The following is a 22,791-nucleotide window of genomic DNA, read 5'->3' on the forward strand; positions in this document are numbered from 1 at the left end:
AGAGCCTTCGAATTTGATGATTAAACAGGTTCTTGTGGTGATTCCGGACAAAAAGAAAAGTAAATGTCTAAAAGATAAATTGTGCCATAAAGGTAAATGCATATAAAATAAATTGCCAGTAAGATAAATTGCATAGCGAAACGATCTCTACGTCCTATCCCTAAATTCTCGGATTGGCTTCGGTAATCGATCTTGTTATCTTTTAGATAGTTTGAAGTACCGAATCATCCGCTCCACTTGTGTGTCGGTGTGACATACCGATCTTGACTTTCTGCTTAACCGAGCATCGATTTGCCATGCTTTTGGCTACCAATACGTGTTTCCCTATGGACCTTTAGATAACGCATCACTCTTATGGGCTCTCCGACTACCCGAAGCCCAAGCCGACTTTTGGTGTTAATAGGCTCAGTTCGATCTAGTTTGGATATTTTTGACACCCCTAGCGATGGCTATGGAGCTCATGTTAAGCGAAAAATCATTCTACTAATCCCTTTTGAAATATTCATATGGGAAAAAGTTTAATGTGGACACCACGTGGAGCTCATATTGCGCGACAATGGCTGGGCATTTTTAAAAAAATCAATATAGTACAAAAAAGGGAAAATTAAATGATACGGGGTGCTGCCCTATGTATACATAGTTCTCTTCTCTTCTATTGGTTTGCCAACCTAAGCGCTTCATCGTAGTTGGCAGCTTAAGGCAAAAGCTTGACGAATCCTCCATACATGGCCATAATAGAATTCTCCGCCGATCCACCTTGCCTACGGAAACGTCCATGATCACGACCTCCTTTGGGTCGAGATGAAACCCGAAACTCAGTGGATTACATTAGCCAATTGCCCGACGCCATCATCCTCCATATCTTCTCCTTCTTGACGATAAAAGACGCCATCAGAACTAGTGTCTTGCCCAAGCGATGGCGATCCACTTGGACCGCTAATCCCCATATGTCTTTCTCTATGCCCTCCGATGATGACTATGTTGATGGCATGACGTTGGAGAGTTTCATTGCTTTCATGGACGCCGTGCTGTTGCGCTGCACCGCAATGAAGGTGAAAAGCTTCCTCTTTGAAGTTCCTTTGTCTCACCTTCCACTCGTGAAGCGACTCTGCTGTTGGGTTAACCATTGATAGGTGGCTACTCTTTGCTTTCAGGCATGGCCTCGAAGATTTGACCCTGCGCAAGGACAACATTTATGGGTTGCCACAGTTCTTCTTCCAATGCACTACGCTAGTGAGTCTTCACGTGTGACGTTGCTGTTTTTCGATGATTGATGCCTTGAATTGGTGAAGTTCCGAACTTGAAAATTTCGGCTCCTCATCTTCTCAAATTACGTTTATTGGATAAGTATTCTGCTTTTGAGAGAGAGTTAGTAGAATTCAAACTAGATGAAGTATCTTCCGAGGTTGAAGCCGAGGTAAATTTCCAAATGCTTACGGAGATGATAAGGTTAAGGTCTGTGTGGATGTTGTCAAGGGGCTTCTCGAGAGATTGCAGCATCATGTAATGACATTGGTGATAGGGAGCTGGTGCCTGCAAGCCAATTTAATTAATTTTGAGCCCTGTCGGTTCTAATTCAAGTTGCGGACAGAATTACCAACTGTGCCATTTGCTTAGGACTGATTGTATTATTTTTTGTTGGCTTGATATGCCATGCTCATAATCGTTTATTCAATGAAACATAGTCATCTTATAGAGATTCAGTGGAACTTTTGCGGAATGAGATTGTTTTTTCCTTTTTGTAATTGTACCAATACACATCTTATCGCCATTATGGATCTAACAATACTAAAATCTGTTGTGCCACAAAAAGATTTTCTTGAGAAGCATCTGCTGGTTGTTTGCTCATTTGTTTGGTCTGTCGCCTATAGTGAGGAATGGTTGGAACTATACCCATGTCTTATGAATGAACTTCTTTAGTGCTTGAAGAAGTTAAAAGTGATTAGTTTCCACAATTGACATGCTTAGGTGCTGTCGTTAAGGGAGGCGAGCGAACCGTTTCTTCCATCCTTAGAATGGCGGCATCCGATGTTCCACGTTGCAGCGGACCATGAGGGAGTTCGTAGTATAGTGAAGATACTCGAAAGTTCCCCGCCCTTGGAGAAGTTATTGGTACAACTTGCACACCCGGTTCTAAATTTGCGGTAAACAACTACTAGAACTCTCCCAATTCACTTTTAACAGCAGATTGCATGAACATACATAGTTTGTGAATTTCATCCTTAGGCCGGATATAAACTTGTCATTTCTTTTGGTCTCGTGATTGAAAATCGTTTTTGCACTCTGACATTTTAACTAATTTCGGATTCTCTATCTATTTACATTTCTTTTAATGTGCAACTGCTATTTTATCTCTGTCAAACCTTGATATTTGTCTCATCCGGTTCCAATTCTATCGCTCATCTTTTGCCATGATGTTCAGTATCCGCATCCCGAGTTAATTCCAACATTTATAGTCAATCTCAAATCTGCTACTAGCATTTTTTTTTATCTAAAAAAACGCTAGCTAGTGTCAAATCCACCCCCGTTAGCCCTCCGATCCGAAACGAGGCATTATGTTTGACTTGTGGTTTTTATGGCAGTAAAAATCTGCATGCACCGCCATTGTCCCAAAACAAACTTACAATATGAACGCACTTAAGGGCCTATTTGGCATTCCAAATAAGTGATTCTAATTAGAATCATATTTTTTTATTCCATTCTACATATGACTTTTAGAAAATTAGTACGTGTTTGATAACTACATAAAATTTCTGTTTCCGAATAGAAATACATTTCTTCTTTTTTTAAAAAAATTAAAATGTTTTTTCAAACTTTTTTAAACTTTTTTAATTTTTTTTAAAAATTCCCCCATTTTTTATCTTTTGAATTTTTTTTTTCATTCTTTTGATTTTTTAAAATTTTTAATTTCCCCTTTTAAGTTTTTAATTTTATGTTAAATTTTAATTTTCATTTTTAAATATAAAAAATTAGTTGTTAGTAAATTTTCAAATATAATTTTAATTTTTTTAAAAGTTCAAAAGTCCACGTGGACTTAATTTTTTTTTAAAAAAAGAACGGAGATTTTGTCCTTTTTCGTGATTTTGAAAAGTGTTATTTTTTTTTCAAAATCATCTTTCTTTTTGTTTTTATTTTTTGTCCAAAAGATTCAAATTCAAAATTATTTGTATTACCAAACATGTTTTTGATTCTTTTTTGTTCCAAAAAGCGGAATCGGAGAAATAGAAACATTACTAAATAGAACATTGGTGCATTGTCCCGTGACTATTGAGAAACCAAGTTCCATCAAGCGACCTAACGAAAGCGCAAGAACAATGCTATCATCGCTCCAAAAGCCAAATCACTACTGAGAAAGAAAAAGAAAATAACCTAATATTCTCATGGGAAAACAAAAGATTACGCACCATTTGATGCCTTTAAATCTGCCCTTGTTTGATTTCGGCGAAGGGAAAGAGCGAACCCTTTATAGTTGAGAAATTGTTATGATAATTCCTTTTAGAGTAATTCTAATTTAAGAATAATAAATTTCGAAAATGCATTAACCTGCCCGCTACGTGGTGCTATCAATAGCTCGAACTAAAACAAGAAAATTACCAAATGAAAAAAATTAGCAATGATCTCATAAAATCTTACATGGTATCCGATTAGGAAGTCCTGAATTTAAATCTTTTCAATCCCCTACTATTAAAATAATAAACCACGCCTTGATCCCACAAAATGTCACATTCTATAAGCGCTTATTTTTATGCTAATTTATTTGTCTCCAAAACCGGAACTTCAATTACAATTGTTCGTGGAAAAGCTATTTTGCTTTGACAACCAAGGAAAAACATGCCCCAACTAGAAAACCCCTAATAAGTAATCCTTTTATCTCATTAAAACTATGCACGCGGCAGACTTTATTTAAATTAATTTCCCAATAAACTCATTTAGTTATCCTAAAAATAGCATTACTTACAAAACTCGTTGTTCGGATACACTCGCGGACCCGTGCCCGTGCACGTGGGTCTTGAAGAGTTTGGCCGTTGAAGCTCTATACAGCTAACGCTTATACTTCATTGATTATATGCAAAAAATTGAAATTGTTTGAAGAAATTAGGATTTGAAAATTCAAATCAGCAATTAATCTTTACTTCAATGGGACGATTATGTTGTCTCCGATTCTCACTCTGCCATTCCATCGTCTCCCCACTCTCTTGCTCTGCAAATTCTCTCCTCTCCCTTCGTCTCCCAACTGTTTCAAGAACATGGCCAGGGAACTTCATCTCCATCAAAATGAAATCTTGAACCTTGACTACATCAGTGGATTACCCGACCACTTAATCGGTCATATCCTGTCTTTCATGAGCACAGTTGATGCTGTCAAGACCAGCGTTTTGTCCAAGCGGTGGCATTCCACTTGGACCTTCAACCCGTGCATGGATTTCTTTCTATGTCGGGGCAGCAGCTAGTGGTACTCCAATTTCGTGGATTTCGTCGATAGGGTGCTCTGCACCGCACCTTAGGTGAGGAAATTCATCCTCCACGCACCTTGGGTCCCCATTGATTGACTCAGTTCTCGATAGATGGCTCGAATATTTAGTGAGCCACGGCGTGGAAGAGGTGTCCGTATCCCTTTTGTTCTGGCGTTGTAGCATGTATCGTTTACCCGGTTCTTTGTTCCGCTCCAACACGATGGTGGATTTGCGAGTGTCTATCGCGCAAGCAGATTTTTCTACATTGGATTTTGTTGATTTGCCTTCTCTGAAAAGATTGTCCATTCAATTTGGGGAGCTCAAGAACGATGCGTTGGCGAGTCTTCCGAGGGGCCGCCCTATTCTTCAATTTCTGGAATTGAAAATCTGTCGAGACTTATCGTGCGTCGTGGTTCCAACCAGAGGTTTCAGAGAGATGCTTATAGATTCTCACATGTTTGAATGCGATAAACGTCCAATCCTGAGTATTTCGGCTCCCTACATTCTAAACTTACGCCTATTGGGCAATTCCTCTACGGAGAAGTTCGCAGCGGATGAAAAAGTCTTTTAGTTTAGGCCAAGCTGGATTTTCTACATGACTAGTACTACAAGCAATGAGACTTATGGCAATTTAGTGAAGGTGCTTCTCCACGGCCTGTGTTACGTCATGAAATTGGTGATAGGGAGCTGGTGTCTCCAGGTGCGATTTGCATGCGACATATATGCCCTGTTGTTTGTTGGTTGTTAGTTTCAAAGATAGGTGCGATTTGCATGCGACATACATGCCCTGTTGTTTGTTGGTTGTTAGTTTCAAAGATACGTTGTCATCTTATAGAGCTTTAGTAGAATTTTTGGCCGTTAGAGGTTCAGCAATCCATTGAAATTTTGGTAAGACTAAAATCTGATGTCCCATAAAAAAAAATCAGGAAGCATTTGCTGGTTGTTTGCTCATTTTGTTTGTGTGAGAGGTCGCTGGAATTTGCTCATTTTGTTTGTGTGAGAGGTCGCTGGAATTGCTAGCACGTCGTCAGATGTCTACCAATGTTACTCGGACACGCGAAAATTTGCTGGGACACGGTAGAATACACTCCAACCCGCAAACACTCGTGGGACCCGTACTTTAAAATCAAAGTTTGGCCCCAACACCACAGGCCATACAGCACACCAGCCCGCTCGGCGCAGTACTTCGATTTGAGGCCCATTTTATAAGGATGTGCCCATCTCTTTCTCTATTTGCTGACCGATGTGGGACTACTATCAATTAGAAACTTGTCTGTTCTAGATTAAAAAAAAAACGTGGCCCTTTCCTTGTCTTCTTTATCTTAAAATATTGCGAAAGTGGATAATTTCTTGAGACAAATGAGGCGCTTTTTAACTCTGAGTAGCTTTATTATGCCATATGCATCTAGTGAAACATCGCACATTATGCTTTCCATGTCCATGATGAATGGTTGATTAACAAATGTTACCTCTATACATAAATGGGCTTTAACGGCTAGCTTTGGGAACAGTTTAAAGACTTTAATTGAGGGGAGAGTTAAGAGGGAAAGTTGATCTCTGTTGTATTTATTTTCAGCTGATATCTTAGCTGGTGAATTAGGTACATACAATTTATCACCACAGGGTGGTTGATGTCCTGTTGTTACATGTTTAAAATGTCTAAGCTCATCAAGTTTCATACTAAGAACTTAGTTTTGCTATCCATTTGCAGGTCAAGTGTGATGAAGAGGAATATTGCTGTCAGAAGTTGTGTGTCGGTTTGGCTCAACAGCTAAAGAGGGTTGAGATTGTTGGGTTAGACACTGACTGTCTAGAGCTGAAATGGGTGCTTTACTTGGTGAAGTATTTGCTAGGTGATGCACTCGCATTGGAGAAGTGGGTCCTGAAAGCTAAACGACGGCATGAATCGAGAGAAAAGCTTGTTAATCCTGGCAAATTGCTTGAGTTCTACCAGCAACTCCTATGCCTCCCAAGAGCTTCAACGAATGCTGAACTGATTTTACAAGGCGTTCAGCATGACGAGCAGAAAGGCAAGTAGAAAAAAGGAGGAGTTATTGGAAGCAGCAGCGAGGCAGAATCTGAAGCGTTTGATGATGGTTCTGCAGTCCTCGTTTTGAAAGGTATTCTGTCTTTCAAAGATGCTCAGTGAATAAGACCATAGAAGCCACACGTCAATGATACTGATAGGATTCTTTTTGAAACGTACTCTTTGACTATGAGTCTACAAGTTGCTTGCGCTGTTCTGGTGACATGGTGATTTACATGTTCGACAAAGAAAAAAGTGCTTTAGAAGTGCGATTCGTTATGCTGCTGCAAAATGTCTTACTTGGCTGCAGTGAAGGATTTTCAATTGCTGGCATGAAGATCCAAATGATGGAAACAGACTGCTAGATACTCGATTGATGTCTTGTGTGTCTAAAAATGTGTTGGAATACACTGCATTAGGCAAAACCATGTCATCCTCATTATCAAAACAGCTTGAAAATAAAACGCAGTGAAGTTCATTGGTGACTTTACGGAGTTTCTCTTTTTGCCGCTTCTCACAATGCCTCTCTTTTGACAATGGTTATAGATAGTCTTAGCTTTTTCAAAAGCCATAGACGTTGGAGCAATAAGAAGCATGTGATCTGTCGCAATTCATAGCCATCCCACGACTTTCTTAGGACAATCAAACCATTGAACAAACACATTGGTCTTGCTGTGCAGTTCCGTTAAACAGTCTGCATCATTAAACTAGACAAAACTCAAAAGGGAATGGAAACTAAGGATTTTACCAAGTGCTTGTAAACCTGTTCAAAAGGAACAATTGCCCATGAAACTCAGAGAAGCTCGATCCAAATGAAATCCAAGTGCGAAAACTCGAAATGAAGCCACGTCGAAGCATTTCTTGATTCCAACTTATGGTGTCAACATACCTGGTTATCCAACACCGTCAAAAGTGGCACAGAAAGAGACAAGCAATTTTATTCCCGACTTGAGACTACCTGTGCCATGCAATTTAGGGGTGTATTGTGCACCGGAGATTTGCTTATGCTTTCGGAACACACAAGGGAGTCCATTGAAACTATAATCTGTAGCTTCAGCATTTCGCGAGGTTTTTCGATGGCCTTCTTGCAGCTGAATCACCTCGATATAATCCCAAAGATCATGAGGGTCAACAGGTATTCCTCGACGCAACGTCCTTAATTCGACATCAATTATCATCTTCTCGAATCCAACTACCTTCTCGAAAAAGAAATTTAGCTAATGCAAGCAACGGTTTTGATTTCACCAAGTCAAATTGGAAACCAACAATTTCAACCTTCTGAGATGATTTGCCCCCACAATAAAGCTCTTTTCCTCTGCACCAAAATTGCTTTTCATTAAGATAGCATAGGTCTTGAAAATCCTGGTAAGATTTGCACCAAAATCACGCGTTGACAGGAGCTTTGTCAGAGCTAATTAACAGTTGCAAGACCATAGTTGCAACATTCAGTAGAAAAAAAAAAACATAAAACAAACAAGCTTGTCGAAAGAATCGAGGATCAGATCCTTATTTTCATGCAGCTCCTGAGCATCTCTAACTCTTTTACATGCCAACCCATTCATGTTGTTAAACGCAAACGTGTGTGAAACATCAATGGGATCGGGAGACTTGATTATACTTCGGCAGCTTCATGGTGGAAGCCCGAATGTAGATGACGGGAGGCTGAATGCCAAAGCATATATGGAACAGTACGCAGATCCGGAAACAGATCAAATATCACAGTATTCTTGGATTTTACATTGCATATGGCTAGCCTTTTCAGGAGTGGAGAATTATGTACCAAGTACCTACGAAACACCGACACTCTCCAGAGCCTCCATGCTATGTCCAACACTCTCTGACACTCTCTTGACACTCTGGGCACTCTTCGATATGAGACCGATAAGTGGTCGGCGCTCCACACACGCCAAGAAGAGGCGAGTCTAATATTTTGACGTACCATTTTGACATATAAGATGTCAATTTTAAGCATTTTCAATAAATTATGGGTCAAAATGTAAATTTATCAAAAATATATATAAGTAAGTCATATACCCATTCACCATAAAATTTAATATACAAAGCCAACAACAAAAAAAAAAATTGTAAATCCCTAACAGAGAAAGAAGAAACTTATATATATATATATATATATATATATATATATATATATATACACACACACACACACACACACAACGTATATCAAAGTATCGAAATTTTCTATTTTTTTAGAAATGACTATTAGCGTGTCGTGTCGTGTTGGTGTCGATGCTACTTAGCCAAGTATGTCATACTTTGAAGAACGCTTTTACAAACTGTAGCATACAATATAATATCACACCATCTCCCTGAGGATGTTCCATTTAATCTAAAGCTTGTGAGGGCAAATCCGCCGGTCAAACGCAATAAAAGCATATTCGGAGCCAAAAAATCGAACGACATACTATAAAAGGCTTCAATCACAGACTCTCTTAGACATTTTGAATCGATCCGAACGTCGCACATATTGTGGTATCGGCGATAAAGTGGAAGCGGATCGTAACTTTGGAATTGAATAGGAAGCTACAGAAATCAATGGAGAAATAAAATGAATTTTGACTCATTTTTTAATAATATTTTCCTATCTTTTTTTTTTTCTTTTTTAGGTTTGGATAGACATGCAAGATATAAAAAAATTATTAAAAAATAACTAAAAAGTTTGAAATATATTAAAATAAAAAATAAAATTTTGCCACGTCAAGACCGGCGACGTCACGTCAGCTCCGATTGGCCAAATAGATTGAATTGACATAAATATAAAAAGTTTAGAACTGAATTGATATAAAAAACAATTTAGGACTGAATTAGTATAATTAAATACGTTTAGGATTGTTTTGGTAAATTTCTAGGCCATATTTCGTCATGAATGTGGCTTTCTCTAAAAATGATGATCTATAATGAAGACTTCTAAAGTTTTGGCGGAGCTGGGATAAAGAATTTTCAAGCTCGACATCCGGCCCGAATCGTCCATTGTAGAATCCGCACCGTATATCCAACGTATAGTAGCCGCTCGCATTTGAAAGGCGCGGAAATTCTCCGGCGACCGGAAGCCCCAGCTCAGTCGAGCAATAAGAAACCCTAAATCGGAGGCACGATTGTCAAGCTCCGCAGGGCGAAGAAACGATCACAGACCTCATCATTGTCCTCCTCCTCCCTCCGGTGCGAAACCTGGGCGACGGTGCCGATCGCAACAACACCTTGCCCGACGCGGTGGCCCACCGCATCTTCTCCTCCCTCGTCGTCCGATCCTACGTCTTGTCGAAGCGGTGGTGGGTCGCCATCTCGGACCTTCGTCGTCTCCTTTCCCTGGAAGGGCGCCCCGTCCGTGGACAGCCTCTTGAGTAGCTTAGGTTGGAGGAATGCCGCGGTTTGAAGCAAAACATTAAGCCTTGTCCGAGAGGTCTGGGGGAAATTGTGGTCGATCGCTGCTTTTGGTATGCACTTGATGAGGGTTTCCCATGGGAGATTTTGAGTCCTCTTTTGCTGTCGCTGCGTTTGAGAGGGTCTTTTGGTATGATGAGGCAGCTGGTAATTAAAGCCTCTTCCTTGATTGAGGCTGAGTTGAACTGTTTTACGAGACGTGAGGATTTCCGAAGCCGAATTGATTGTTCTGTTCCATATTCGTTTGAGTCTTACAGAGGGTACTCCAGCCTCGTTGAGGGATTGCTTCAGAAGCTGCAGAACGCAACTCAGCTTTTGATTGGTAATTGGTGCCTTCGGGTTAGCAAATTGTTACATTCAACCAACTTGGGGGCATACTTATGGATAGTTCATGGTCCCTCTTCCTGGAGTTGAGGAAGTTCATACGAAATTTTATCACACTGGATTCTGGTTCCCATCGTTTGCTACTCTGCCTAATGTCTAGTGGGGCAATTGTACATCGTGCCTTCAGAATAACTACCAAAAGACCAAAGAAAAAGCAGCTGGTGTTGGGTCAGTCCGTATCCCGCTCAGAAGCGCATAATCGTGATTCCAAAAGGTAATTGTAAATTCTTAATTAAAATAGAATGAATATGCAAACTCTGTTACTTCAACACTCGAAAGCTTTGGCATCACTCAATTTACCATTCAGGCGGGAAACAAAATAGTTCTCAAGCATAAACTTGCTGAGTTTTTGTAACTGTACTTGAAAAGAAGAATAAATAATCTTATTCTTATATGTTGCCTCTTCAATGTGCTTGGTTCTCTCACTTGCGGCAGAGGTTGAAGGTGGTGCCATTTTCTTGCCTAATTGCAAGTGTCTGATTCTGCATGCATGAGTGGAGAAATGGGATTTTCCTGGTATAGCAAAGCTGCTAGCAAGTTCTCCTAATTTGGAGGAGCTATCAATAAATTTTGATTCCTTTGACTACACTTGGGCCATGGTATGCATCTGCCAAAACTCATCCCACGATTCATTCATTCTAGTACTTTTTGTTAACCTGAAAATCCACTGGAACATAAAAAATCCAAAGCTACCTGTCTATTCTAGAGTTAAAAATTACGTGGGCTTTCCTTTGTCTTGTTTGAATTCGGAATTCACGGAAGTGGATAATCTGTTGAGACAAACAAGGCACTCTTTTAACTCTCAGTAGCCTTATCATGCTGTGTGAGTTCAGTGAAACATCATAGCTTATGACCGACACAGCTTATGTACAATATGCATTTCTTCATCAATGTCAAATAAGTTTGAAGAGAAACCAGCCACAAGCTTACAAAATCCCTGGTTTACATGAGATGTTATATTTATGTGGTGTGATCATATTGTAATTTGTAAAAACCATGGAAACAAAATTCATGTATTATTTGTTATTGGAGAACTTACTGAACTAAATATAAGCAGGTCATGATAGTTCAGGTTTTTAATCAAGTTGGCACTATTGTATAGTTGGATAGACTAGATGCATGATTTTGTGTTTGGCGGTTTGAACTTTGAACCCAGAACAATGTTTGTCTATCAATTGTGGCAACTGTTAAGTAGGTAGCCAAAATTTTGATATGATATGATTACCACTTAGGGTCACCCTTAGTTATCACTTGGAAAATGAGTTATGAATCTAAAAATTAAGTCTGTGGATCGTGGATCGTGATTGTGAATTTCGTCCAATGGAATCATACTATGTGATATAAGAGATTGGTATTGCATAACAGATGTAAATTAATTGCACAATATGGTGTTATTTATTGTTAGGCAATAGCTAATGATAAAGATACTTCTGCTTCGACTAATGTCATTGTTTTCAGATATGAGATATTCCTACAAGTTATTTTTTCTTTTGTCAAATACGTACCCATTTGACTGCAAGGACACAAGGACCGGGTACATAGTAATGTAATTGGATTCCCATTCATAGAATTTAGTACAAGACAATTAAAGCATCCACTAAGCCTGGTGCAGCCAACAAAATCATGCAAGATGACTACCGAGTTTTTGGTGAAGATTGACTTTGAAACTCGAACAAGGATCAGGACTCTACATGAAGTTTAATCACTAAAATTATCAACGAGGATTTGAGTATTATCAATGATTGAGACTATTTCAATTGATGTGCTCAATTGCGTTCTCATGTAGGACAAAAAACATCTCACCTCGCTGCTAATGTTGTTATCAATGATTGAGACTATTTCAATTGTCAACGACAAATGACAGCATATCGTTTACTGGGGTCCATCTCATTGTAGCGGATGGTGTCATATAGAAGCATTCATCTGCAACATGCTCATTTTCATCAAAATGAATAGCTTCTTTCAATTATTTGTAAAAGAAGTTCAGTTCAGTCGAATTAGGAAGGTAATTATTCAGGTGACTTTTAAATTATGCTCGTGGGTGGAAAAGTCTGTAAATAACTGGTTATGTTTTCACTAAGCTATAGCTGCATGGTCATGAGAAGAAGCCTGAGAACTTGGTTGAGGCTGCTGCGATTATTTTATCTTTGAAATTTCTGCCAGTTTTTTACTAATGGTCCACTCCATGGATTACGTTTTGCTGAGAAGAGATTTTGTCTGTACATGATGAATGTCATCGTCCTAACATGTTATAAATATTAAGCAGAATGGAAAAATGTTAAGAAGCTTGGAGTCCCATATGGCAGCTGCGATGCGTCTCAACTGGGAGGAGGATGCCCAAGTGAATACAGCATACATCTTTCGACTTAAAAGTTGATACGACTTCGTGATATTTACGACCAAAACAGCGGATATTCTATGGCTCACACCTTTCATAATGCTTCGTTTGCAGTCAAGTAGTTATTTCAAAGTCCAACAGCTTCAGTATGGGTTTATGGAAGATCTTTTTAATTTGTTGATTCGTTTGGCTCCTTAGCTTTAATCCCGTAGTTTTTCGTCTTTTTATTTTCCAACTGGAAAGTAATTATTCATTTGTTTTATAGAACGCTTCTGGTAACTCTTTGGCAATTGAAGATTGCACTACTCGCCTCTTTCCTCAAGCTCCAAGAGTTCCTTGCATGCCTGGACTAGTACCCGGAGATGCTGGTTGAACTGACGACGGTCAAAAGATTCACCTGTAGAGCTCTCAGTTTTTTAAAGCCAATGTTTTAATTTCCTTTGCAGTGGAAATAAAAATGGGGTTTTGTGCTCCAGTATAAAGATGGGGTTTCGTCCAACAAATGTTGGAAGTCCAAAGATGTACACGCGAGTCAAACTTGTATAATAAAATTGACACGTCTCAGTAATACATCGTTTGTCTAATTAGCTCTTTTGTGCCTTGCCTTCCTATCTATCCACGTGTAGAAAATGTGAATGATACGTCTCCGATGGCAAAGATGTAATTTCGCCAATAAAGACGTACAATTCTTGAGGCTTCTATTCATCACTTGGACCCATACCCCCCAAACAACAATCTTTCTTCAATTTTTGCTTTCTTTGGCGAGTTCTTTCCATTTTTGCTTTAATTCTGCATCATGGGGGAAGTCCTAGAATTTGTGTAGACTCGATCCTCGAGTTGGAAATTTTCGATTTGCACATTCAAATTCTAAAACTTGTCGATGTTCTCCATGTTATCCTTCTCTCGGCTCCCTTAATTTTTTAGACTATGTGGCATGATCGATGCTTATGGGATTTTTTTTATGTATAATTTTTATGAATTCTTTTCCTTTCTCTTATTTATTGTTAAGAGCTTGCCGGCGGCCACTAGATTAAAACTTGCGAGGCCTCGTCGGCGCCTAGTGAGGGCCGCGAGCCCTCCCACAAATGGGCCAGCGAGGGGTCGTTGCATTCACACGCAGCCGCATGCTTTCGCCAATTGCGGCCCTCGCCCAGCATTGAGCGAGGATCTCGAGCCCTCCCACCGGGGAGGGTGAGGGCTCGTGATCGCCCAATGGTTAGGTCCGACGGCCCTCTATTGGCCCTTAACAAAGAAAAAGGAAAAAGGAAAAAGGAATGGAAATGGAGATATAAAGAAAACCTTTAATAGGAAAATGAGTGGAATCAGTAGCTAGGTGGGCACAAACAACATGTCATATTATCGAGTGTTAAGTGAAATTGAAAAGGATTAGAATTGGATTGTATCATCAAAAGTCGAAACATCCAGATATTTAACCAAGGAAACCGGCTTAGCAATAAAGAAAGTTAATTTTTTTTTAAAAGCATTCTTTCGTTTTTTTTAAGAGAATTCCATAAATTTTGTCTTTAGTGGGGGGCAAACTTGTCAGTAATTTCTAAATGTATATCGAATCCGTAGAATCTGGTTTACTTCTTCACTATGCTCCGAAATAGTCATTACTGTCATGTGTCCTATGCTACTGTAACAGTTGGAGTTTGCTAAGTGCGGGAGCATGCCCATTCCAATCCAACAAATTTGGAGACTATTTTTTCTCCTATTTTGGAGCCTGGTGAACTACCCAGCATAGAAAGTGTCTCCATTGGTACTATTTTGACTCTTATCCATTAAAGATGTTCATGCTGCTAGATAGTCCCTTTTGCGCTCTCTTGTCTTGTCATCTATTTACGTCCTTTTGTTATTTTGCTGCAACTGCAACAAGGGAGCGAACGAATTCTTGTTGGAGAGATCATGTAACTGTTGTTTATCTAAACCATGTGACTAATATCCTGTTTTTCCCTTACCTTTCTTTTAAGCACCAATTTTTCTTGTTGGATCCGGCATTGGGGTAAGCATCCTTGGTAGCCAAGGATGCCATAATTTACATAGTGTATTTGATCTCCCACATGGTGTTTCTTTTCATTAATGCATCCGTACTCCACGAAGTTTACCCCATGTCTCAATCCTTAGAATTTTTACTTCTTAAATGGAAGCAGGCTTCGTTATCCTTTACTAGTCCGATCATACGTCAATTCAATACTTGTCGTGTACGACCATTACTTGTTTAACGAGGAACTACTTATTCCGCATGTTGAGTTGAGCCAATTTTTTTTCCTGGTGCGCATGCCTTCATAGAGTTATTAGTTTGTTTTTGAGGAGTTTAATTTTAATGCCTTGGTAGATTTGGTAGGGAGCGATTGTGATTTTGTTGAGGCATTGTCGGAGGCAAATGAAAACTTTGAAAACAAGGTGTCATGTGACTACCAAAGTTGCGGTATATCAGATTTCTATGTCTAACATATTTATAGCGTGTTTACGTTCTGACGGTGTTACAATGGATGATGAGGATGCCAATGATTTAACGCTCGGGTACTAGGGTGATGAGTCAAGTACGTTGTTTGATGTTTCTGACAAATACATGATGGTACTACTTCTAGGGAGTACACTTATTACCAGTGCCATTGAAGATACCAAGTAACATGAAGAAGGAACATTTGATCTAGATGGATCCAGCTTTTATATGTCAATTGATCGGATGAGATGCTACAACTCTAAATGGTATGCCATTTCGATTTGGACGAAGCGGAGTGCTTCGATCCGCATTTGTTCATCAGAACATTACCTGACTTTTCCGATGAAATATCGAGTTTTCAACCCACAGCATCCCGCAAGCAAATTCAGAAAAGGAAGTCCGTGACATTGGTGCTTGATCTTGATGGTAAGAAGCTTAGCCTATGGTCCCCCCCCCCTCCTCTCTCTCTCTCTCTCTCTCTCTCTCTGTGGTTGAAGTAAATAACGATTATAATTATCTGTGCGGTAGACTGATAGAAAGATCGGTCGAGTACAATTTCATAGCCTGGGGAGAAATGATTAATGAAAAAAAAAAGGGAGGGGGGGTGTTGGTGGTTGCGGGAAAGTAAATGATGAACATTAGAACGAGAGGTCAGTGGGCTTGAATACATAAGAGTTGTGTCTGGACCACGATAGAACATGATGTTATAGATCGATCTTAGGAGTTAATTTATGAGATGTAATGGTCGCTTGAGGAGTTAGAAAAGTTCGAACCGATAAAAATGGAGGTGAAAGCTAGTGGTGTGTGAAAAGTGGTGAGGGCGATTATGCTTTGCAAGTGTTTCCCGCATTAAAGTAGATTTCGATGGGTGAGAAATATATTTTGAAATGCATAGCCTTGCGTCTTGAGCGTTAGACGAAGGATTGTGAGTGGATTGAGATGCCATAGTTAAGTGATACTTCTGCGCCTTGTGGTATTAGTGAAGGTCGGTTTGCACCCCAATGTAATTGTAAAGAGAGTCCTCTGCTATATAACTAGGATAGTCTTAGAATAATTTGGGACCCATACGAGTTAGTTGACCAGCGACCCAACGATGTCATGATCGAGTTTTTACTATTTGAGGACTGTAATCAATAGAACCTTAGGCCCAATTCCTAGGCCACGGGCCAAAATTCTAGGCCAACTTGGCCCACGAGCCAGGCTCACGGCTCAGGTTCTCGGCCCGCTTCACAGGACACGACTCAGGTCAGATTGGGTCATGGCCCAGCCAATTGGCCCACGGATCAGGCCCAAAAATAGGGGACAGGCTGGAAACAGGGCATGGTAGGGCAATCCGAGGCTGTGGTGGCTCTTCAAGCGGGCTACGGGCGGCAGATGGTTCTGGGGTCAAGGGTGGAGGTGTGAGGTGGTCGGAGGGAGACTATGGTGGTCGGAGCAGCGACGGCAAGGGCAGAACAGTCCGGTTTCTCCAAAAACATGGCTGATTGAGCAGTCGGGACGGCATCATGTACAGTTTCAATTTAAAGGACTGATTTGGGTTTTTCTTTAGATGGTAACATCGTAGAGAGGTAGAGGAAGGTGTGTACAAAGTTTGGGATGGTTTCGGGTCCGTTTGCTATGCGAACGGGCTCTGTTTCTCCAAGTCAGACTTTAAAAACTGCACTGTACAGCAGCATGGCAGAGGACGGTTTGGGCTGTCCGGGATTCCAACGGCGTCGAGACTTCGTGAGGTGGTTGATGGAGGTCTGAGGGGGTGTCAGGGGACGTCACTGGTCGCATGTGGTGGCCGGAGTAGACCGGAGCAGCAGCAAACAGAAGCTGCAGCAAGTAGAAACAGGGGTGCGATGCAGGGGCAGAGACAGGGGAGGTTTGGTCGGGGCTGTTTGGGTCTCTGATAGTGGTGGAGCTTCGTGGGGCTGATGGTAGAGCTCTAAGGGGGTGTCGGGGAGTGAGTGGTGGTTGGAGATGGGCGGAGGAAGGCCGCGGAATGGCGGACAACTGCTGAGGACAGAACCGGGCAAAACAGAGGCTAAAACAGAGCAGACTGGAAGTAGCTGCTGTTTCGACTCCTCCGACGGTTCTGTGGCAGCTTCCGGCGGTCGAAGGTGGTGGCTGAAGGTCGGAGGAATGTTAAGGTGGTTGGAGGACGTGGTGGTGAGCGGTAGTGGGCTGGTATCACAGCAAAACAGAAAGAAAAAGAAGAGGAAAGGAGAGAGTCGGTTGTGCAGGGGAGTTCACATGGAAAAGAGAGAGATGAAGAGAAGAGTTGCCGCCTTTGACCAAGAAGGAAGGATAGAGTGGGCCCCATCTCATTTATTTTCTTGTCTTGGCATTCATAAGAAAACATAGGGGAAATTTTGTCATTTCAAAATAATTGGCAGAGGGTAATTTGGTCATTTTGCAACCAAGGATAATTCGAGCATCCGAAAATCCGACGGAGGGTAATTTACTCCAATCTCGGGTCAATTTGGTCAAAACGAGGCTTGGGCGCTAGAATTCCCTTTTCTACGGCGCGACGACCAAACGATCAAACATTAAACTAATTCGATCGACAAATCGGAAATTTTCCAATTTCCGGCACTAAATCCTTAGAAATTCAATTCTGAGCAATGAACTGGAATTCACAGTCTTTCCATAACTGAATTCTACTACTAAATGGAAGTCATATTTTCAGGGCATCACAACTCTCCCCACCTTAGGAAATTTCGTCCCCGAAATTTAACTACGGTTTCATTTCCTCAAAAAGATCGGGATAATTACGCTTCATAACTTCCTCATTTTCCTACGTAGCTCCTTTAGTTCCGTGGTGCTACCAAATCACTTTGACTAAGGGAATTGTCTTGTTCCGGAGGACATGCTCTTTTCAATCCACGACCTTGATTGGGCGCTCCACATATGACGCTGGCTCGTCCAACTCAATCTCTTCGTAAATCAGCACATGAGCGGGGTTGGGTTCATACTTCCTCAACATCGAGACGTGAAACACGTTATGAACTTGAGCAAGTCTCGGCGTGAACGCAAGACGATACGCCATATTCCCAATTCGTTCCAAAATCTCAAATGGTCCAACATATCTTGGACTTAACTTGCCTTTCTTGCCGAAACGAGACGTTCCTCTCATTAGCGATACTTCGGGAACACATGGTCGCCTACCTAAAACTCCAAAGGTCTATGCCTTCTATCGGCGTAGTTTTTCTGACGATTTTGAACTGTCTTCAGCCTATCTCTAATGAGCTTGACAGCCTCCACCGATCGTTGCACTAGTTCAGGCCCCGTAATTTTTCTTTCGCCCACTTGGTCCCAACACATTGGCGTTCTACAAACTCTACCATATAAAGCCTCGAATGGTGCCATACAAATACTCTGCTGATAACTATTGTTGTAGGCAAATTCAACTAGATGTAATTGCTCTTCCCAGTTAGCTTGAAAGTCCAGGACACAAGTTCATAGCATATCCTCGAGCATCCGAATTGTCCTTTCGGATCGACCATCCGTCTGCGGATGATACGCCGTCTTGAATTGCGGTTTCGTTCCCAAAGCATTCTGTAGACTTTTCCAAAACGTTGCAATGAATTTAGGATCACGATCTGAAGTGATCGTCACTGGAACTCCATGCAGTCTCACGATATGCCTCACATATAGGTCTGCATATCTATCTAAGACAAAATCTTTTCTAATAGGAATAAAATGAGCTGACTTTGTCAATCTGTCAACTATAACCCGGATTGAATCATGACCTCTCTGACTTCTTGGTAATCCCATCACAAAATCCATCGTAATGTGCTCCCATTTCCACTTCGGAATTTCTAACGGCTGCAGCAAACCTCCAAGTTTACAGTGTTACGCTTTGACTTGTTGGCAGGTCAAACACTTAACGACGTGTTTGGCTATATTTGCTTTCATACCATTCCACCAATAGTGTTGTTTCGGGTTCTGGTACATCTTTGTACTGCCGGGATGGATACTATAGTTGCTACGGTGCGCTTCCGAGAGGATATCCTCCTTTAGCCTTTCGTCATCAAGTACAACTAAACGTCCACGAAACTTAAGTATTCCATCCTCGGTTACCCGAAAGTCTACCCTTCATTTAGTTGAGTACTCCTGAAGGATCTTTTGAATGGTGGGGCCTGTCGACTGCGGGGTCTTAATCCTTGCCTGTACTTCGGGTTCGATCCTTAGGGTAGCTACAAGACTCGATAGATGACTTATTTCCAACTTGAAATCGGAGTCCCTAACTTCCTCTAACAAACACCATTCATGGACTTATAATTGAGCAATCGCTGATTTTCTACTCAAGGCATCAGCGACCTTATTCGCTTTACCGGATGGTATAGGATCTCGCAATCATAATCCTTAAGCAACTCTATCCATCGACGTTGCCTCATGTTCAACTCTTTTTGTGAAAACAAGTACTTCAAACTTTGATGGTCAATATATACCTAAAATTTTTCTCCAATTAAATAGTGCCTCCAAATATTTAAAGCAAACACAACCGCAGCTAATTCTAGGTCATGTGTCGGATAATTCAGCTCGTGAGGTCTCAACTGACGAGAGGCATAGGCAACTACTCTTCCATGCTACATCAGAACGTAGCCTAAACATTTAAGCAAAGCATCGCTATAGATCTCAAATCCTCCAGGACCGGACGGAATAGTCAAAACAGGAGCCGTAGTTAGTTTATGTTTGAGCTCTTGAAAACTACGCTCACACTTGTTAGTCCATTCGAATTTCACGTCCTTTTTCGGTAGTCGTGTTAAAGGCAAAGCTATAGCTGAGAATCTTTCTACGAAACATCTGTAGTAGCCTGCCAAACCCAAGAAACTTCTAAACTCAGTTACCGTCGTGGGTCTCGGCCAATTCATCACCGCCTCAATCTTAGATGGATCTACGGCAACGCCTTCGCCAGAAATCACGTGGCCTAAAAATGCCACACGAGCTAACCAAAACTCACATTTACTAAGTTTGGCATACAACCGATGCACCCTAAGAGTCTCTAAAACAATCCTTAAATGTTGTTCATGATTCTCATGACTCCTCGAGTACACCAAGATGTCATCTATGAACACAATCACGAAACGATCCAAGAATTCCTTGAATACCCTATTCATCAAGTCCATAAAAGCAGCACGAGCATTCGTCAACCCAAATGGCATTACCATAAACTCATAATGTCCATAGCGCATCCTAAACACCTTTTTTGGTATGTCCTCCTTCCTAATCCTCAATTGGTGATATCCCGTCCTAAGATCGATTTTGGAGTATACCGAGGCTCCTTGTAGCTAATCGAACGGATCATCGATCCTTGGCAAGGGTATTTGTTCTTGATCGTCACTTGATTCAACTATCTATAATCGATGCATAAACGCAACGACCCGTTCTTCTTTTTCACAAATAGCACGGGCGCTCCCCAAGGTGACACACTAGGACGGTAGATCCTTTATCTAACAATTCTTGCATTTGAACTTGCAATTCCTTTAGTTTAGATAATGACATTCTATATGGCGCCTTAGAGATTGGCTCCGTCCCTGGAGCTAATTCTATCACAAATTCTATTTCTCTTTTTGGTGGTAAACCAGGCAATTCCTTAGGGAAGACATCTAGGAATTCTTATACAACAGGGATATCCTCCAACTTAGGTTCCTCGAAAGTCACATCAACAATAGACGCCAAATAACCTTGGCAACCACTTTCCAACAAACGAGTCGCCTCAAGTGACGAAATCACTCCGATTGAGGTTTCACCTCGATTATCCATAAACTTAAAACTAGCCTTATCCAATGGACTGAACTGAATCACCTTATGATAGCAATCTATTGTGGCCCTTTGCTTTGTCAGCCAGTCCATTCCAACAATCAAGTCAAAGTCGTACATTTTCAACACGATCAAATCTATCTTATCCTCATAGCTACCCACAACAAGTTTACAACCGGGACAGCCTACGGCAGCTACCACACTATCCTTTAAGGGCGTAGAAATTCTAAACATAGTACCCAATGGTTTTGGACTTAAACCAATGAGTTTAACAAATTGTTCAGCTACGAATGAATGGGTAGCACTAGGATCAAACAGAGCATGAGCAACTTGGTCATGTAAGAGAATCGTACCTGTAACAGTCGGCAAATCCTTCGCCTCATCCCGGGTGACCGCAAACACCCTTCCTTGCATAGTAGGTCGATTCTGAACATTCCGTGGCGTGTATCCTCCGAGTTGTTCTTCCCGTGGCCTATTCTCTTGTCGTTGAGGGCAGTCCCTCACTTGATGACCAATTTGGCCACATCCAAAACATGCTCCGATCCTCATTGGGCATGGACCAGGCCTATGCCTTTGGCGGCACATACGACATTCCTCATACCGGCGATACATTGGCTTGTTGATTGCACCTGCTCTATTTGGCGGGATGTGGGTCTTACCACTGGACATTGGCCTTTTTCCTTGCCTAATGTCTCTCCTATTTGAGCGCATAAACCGTAATCCAGATGCAGCGGCTCTTTCATTTAGATTCCTTTCCACTAATTGGGCCCTCTCATATAACTCGTTATAGTTCTTTAAATTGAAGGGCACCAACACATCTTTAATTTCCGACTTCAATCCATCTCTAAACCTCCTGGCTTTGTCCTCGGGGTCCTCAACCATTCTTTGGGCGTATCGAGACAATTCGGCAAACCTTGCTTCATATTGGTCTACGGTCATTTGATTTTGTCGTAGGTTCATAAACTCTATCAACTTCTGCTCCCCGGCGCAATCCGAGAAATACTTGGCATTGAAGACTCTTACAAATGCATCCCAACTCAAGGCCGTGCCCTCTAGAAAGATCTGTCCCTTGGATGCATCCCACCAAGTATTAGCATTGCCTTGCATCCGGTAGAGGGCCAAGGTAACCTTATCTTCATCGGTGCATCGCAGTAGGGTGAACACCTTCTCGAGTTCTTTAATCCATTGAGTAGCAGCCTCGGGGTCCCCTTCTCTCGCAAACTTCGGCGGTCTTAACTTTAGGAATGATTCTACTAACCTCTAGGTCTGGACAACCTCATTTATGTTCACGCCCAAAGGGCCTCCTTGGAATGTCTCGGCGGCGGTAGCATTCTGATTTCTTGTTCGTTGTCCCACCAATTCCCCAAGTGCTTCAACAATTTCATTGATCATCCTCGGGTCCCGTCCCAGAGGTCCGTGGGACGCTCCTTCACCTTCCAAGGTTTCCTCGATCCTTGGGCTCTGCCCGGCAAGCCCGACTCGAGGTGCGGACGGTTCACCTCTCATGATGTCCTCAATCCGTCTAGCAGGCCTACCTCGGGGTATTCTTTTACCGTGCTCGCTCATTTTACAGGTATTATACGGAATCCTGTTCACCCCATAGCAAAGCACGATAAGAAGGCAACCCAAAGACTTAAAAACACAAGCAACAATAACATGAACAAGCATATAATCCTACTAACTATCCCTTTTTCCCAATGCTCCTTATCACTCCAAGCCAATAACCGGACGGATCAGGCCGACCTTGCTCTGATACCACCTTGGGCGGGGATGTCACGCCCCGACTCTCGAGTACGCGGCATCCTTACCAAATCGCCTCGGGTCATAAAGGATAACGTCACGGGTACGCTATCGACCTATGATACTATAATACGCAAGCGGAAACATATACACTCCCATTCAAACAAATATGACGGGGATAGCAAGTAAGAACATCCATAACAGTCAAATACCAAAATACAATTGTCGGTACTATATCAAAAGTAGATGG

At 41.4% G+C, this 22,791-nt stretch overlaps 1 protein-coding gene and 1 pseudogene across 1 annotated transcript; one reads left to right on the forward strand and one right to left on the reverse strand.

Annotated features, from left to right (window-relative positions):
• Nucleotides 1–16: 16 nt before the first annotated feature.
• Nucleotides 17–1,290, forward strand: LOC125314079 (annotated as a pseudogene).
• Nucleotides 1,291–20,657: 19,367 nt separating this feature from the next.
• LOC115726558 lies at nt 20,658–21,908 on the reverse strand. Its single transcript, XM_030656480.2, has one exon. It carries the CDS (start codon nt 21,906–21,908, stop codon nt 20,658–20,660), a length of 1,251 nt encoding a protein of 416 aa, XP_030512340.2.
• Between the last annotated feature and the right edge of the window lie 883 nt (nt 21,909–22,791).

Source organism: Rhodamnia argentea, chromosome 3 (genome assembly GCF_020921035.1).
Source record: "Rhodamnia argentea isolate NSW1041297 chromosome 3, ASM2092103v1, whole genome shotgun sequence".
NCBI lineage: Eukaryota > Viridiplantae > Streptophyta > Magnoliopsida > Myrtales > Myrtaceae > Rhodamnia > Rhodamnia argentea.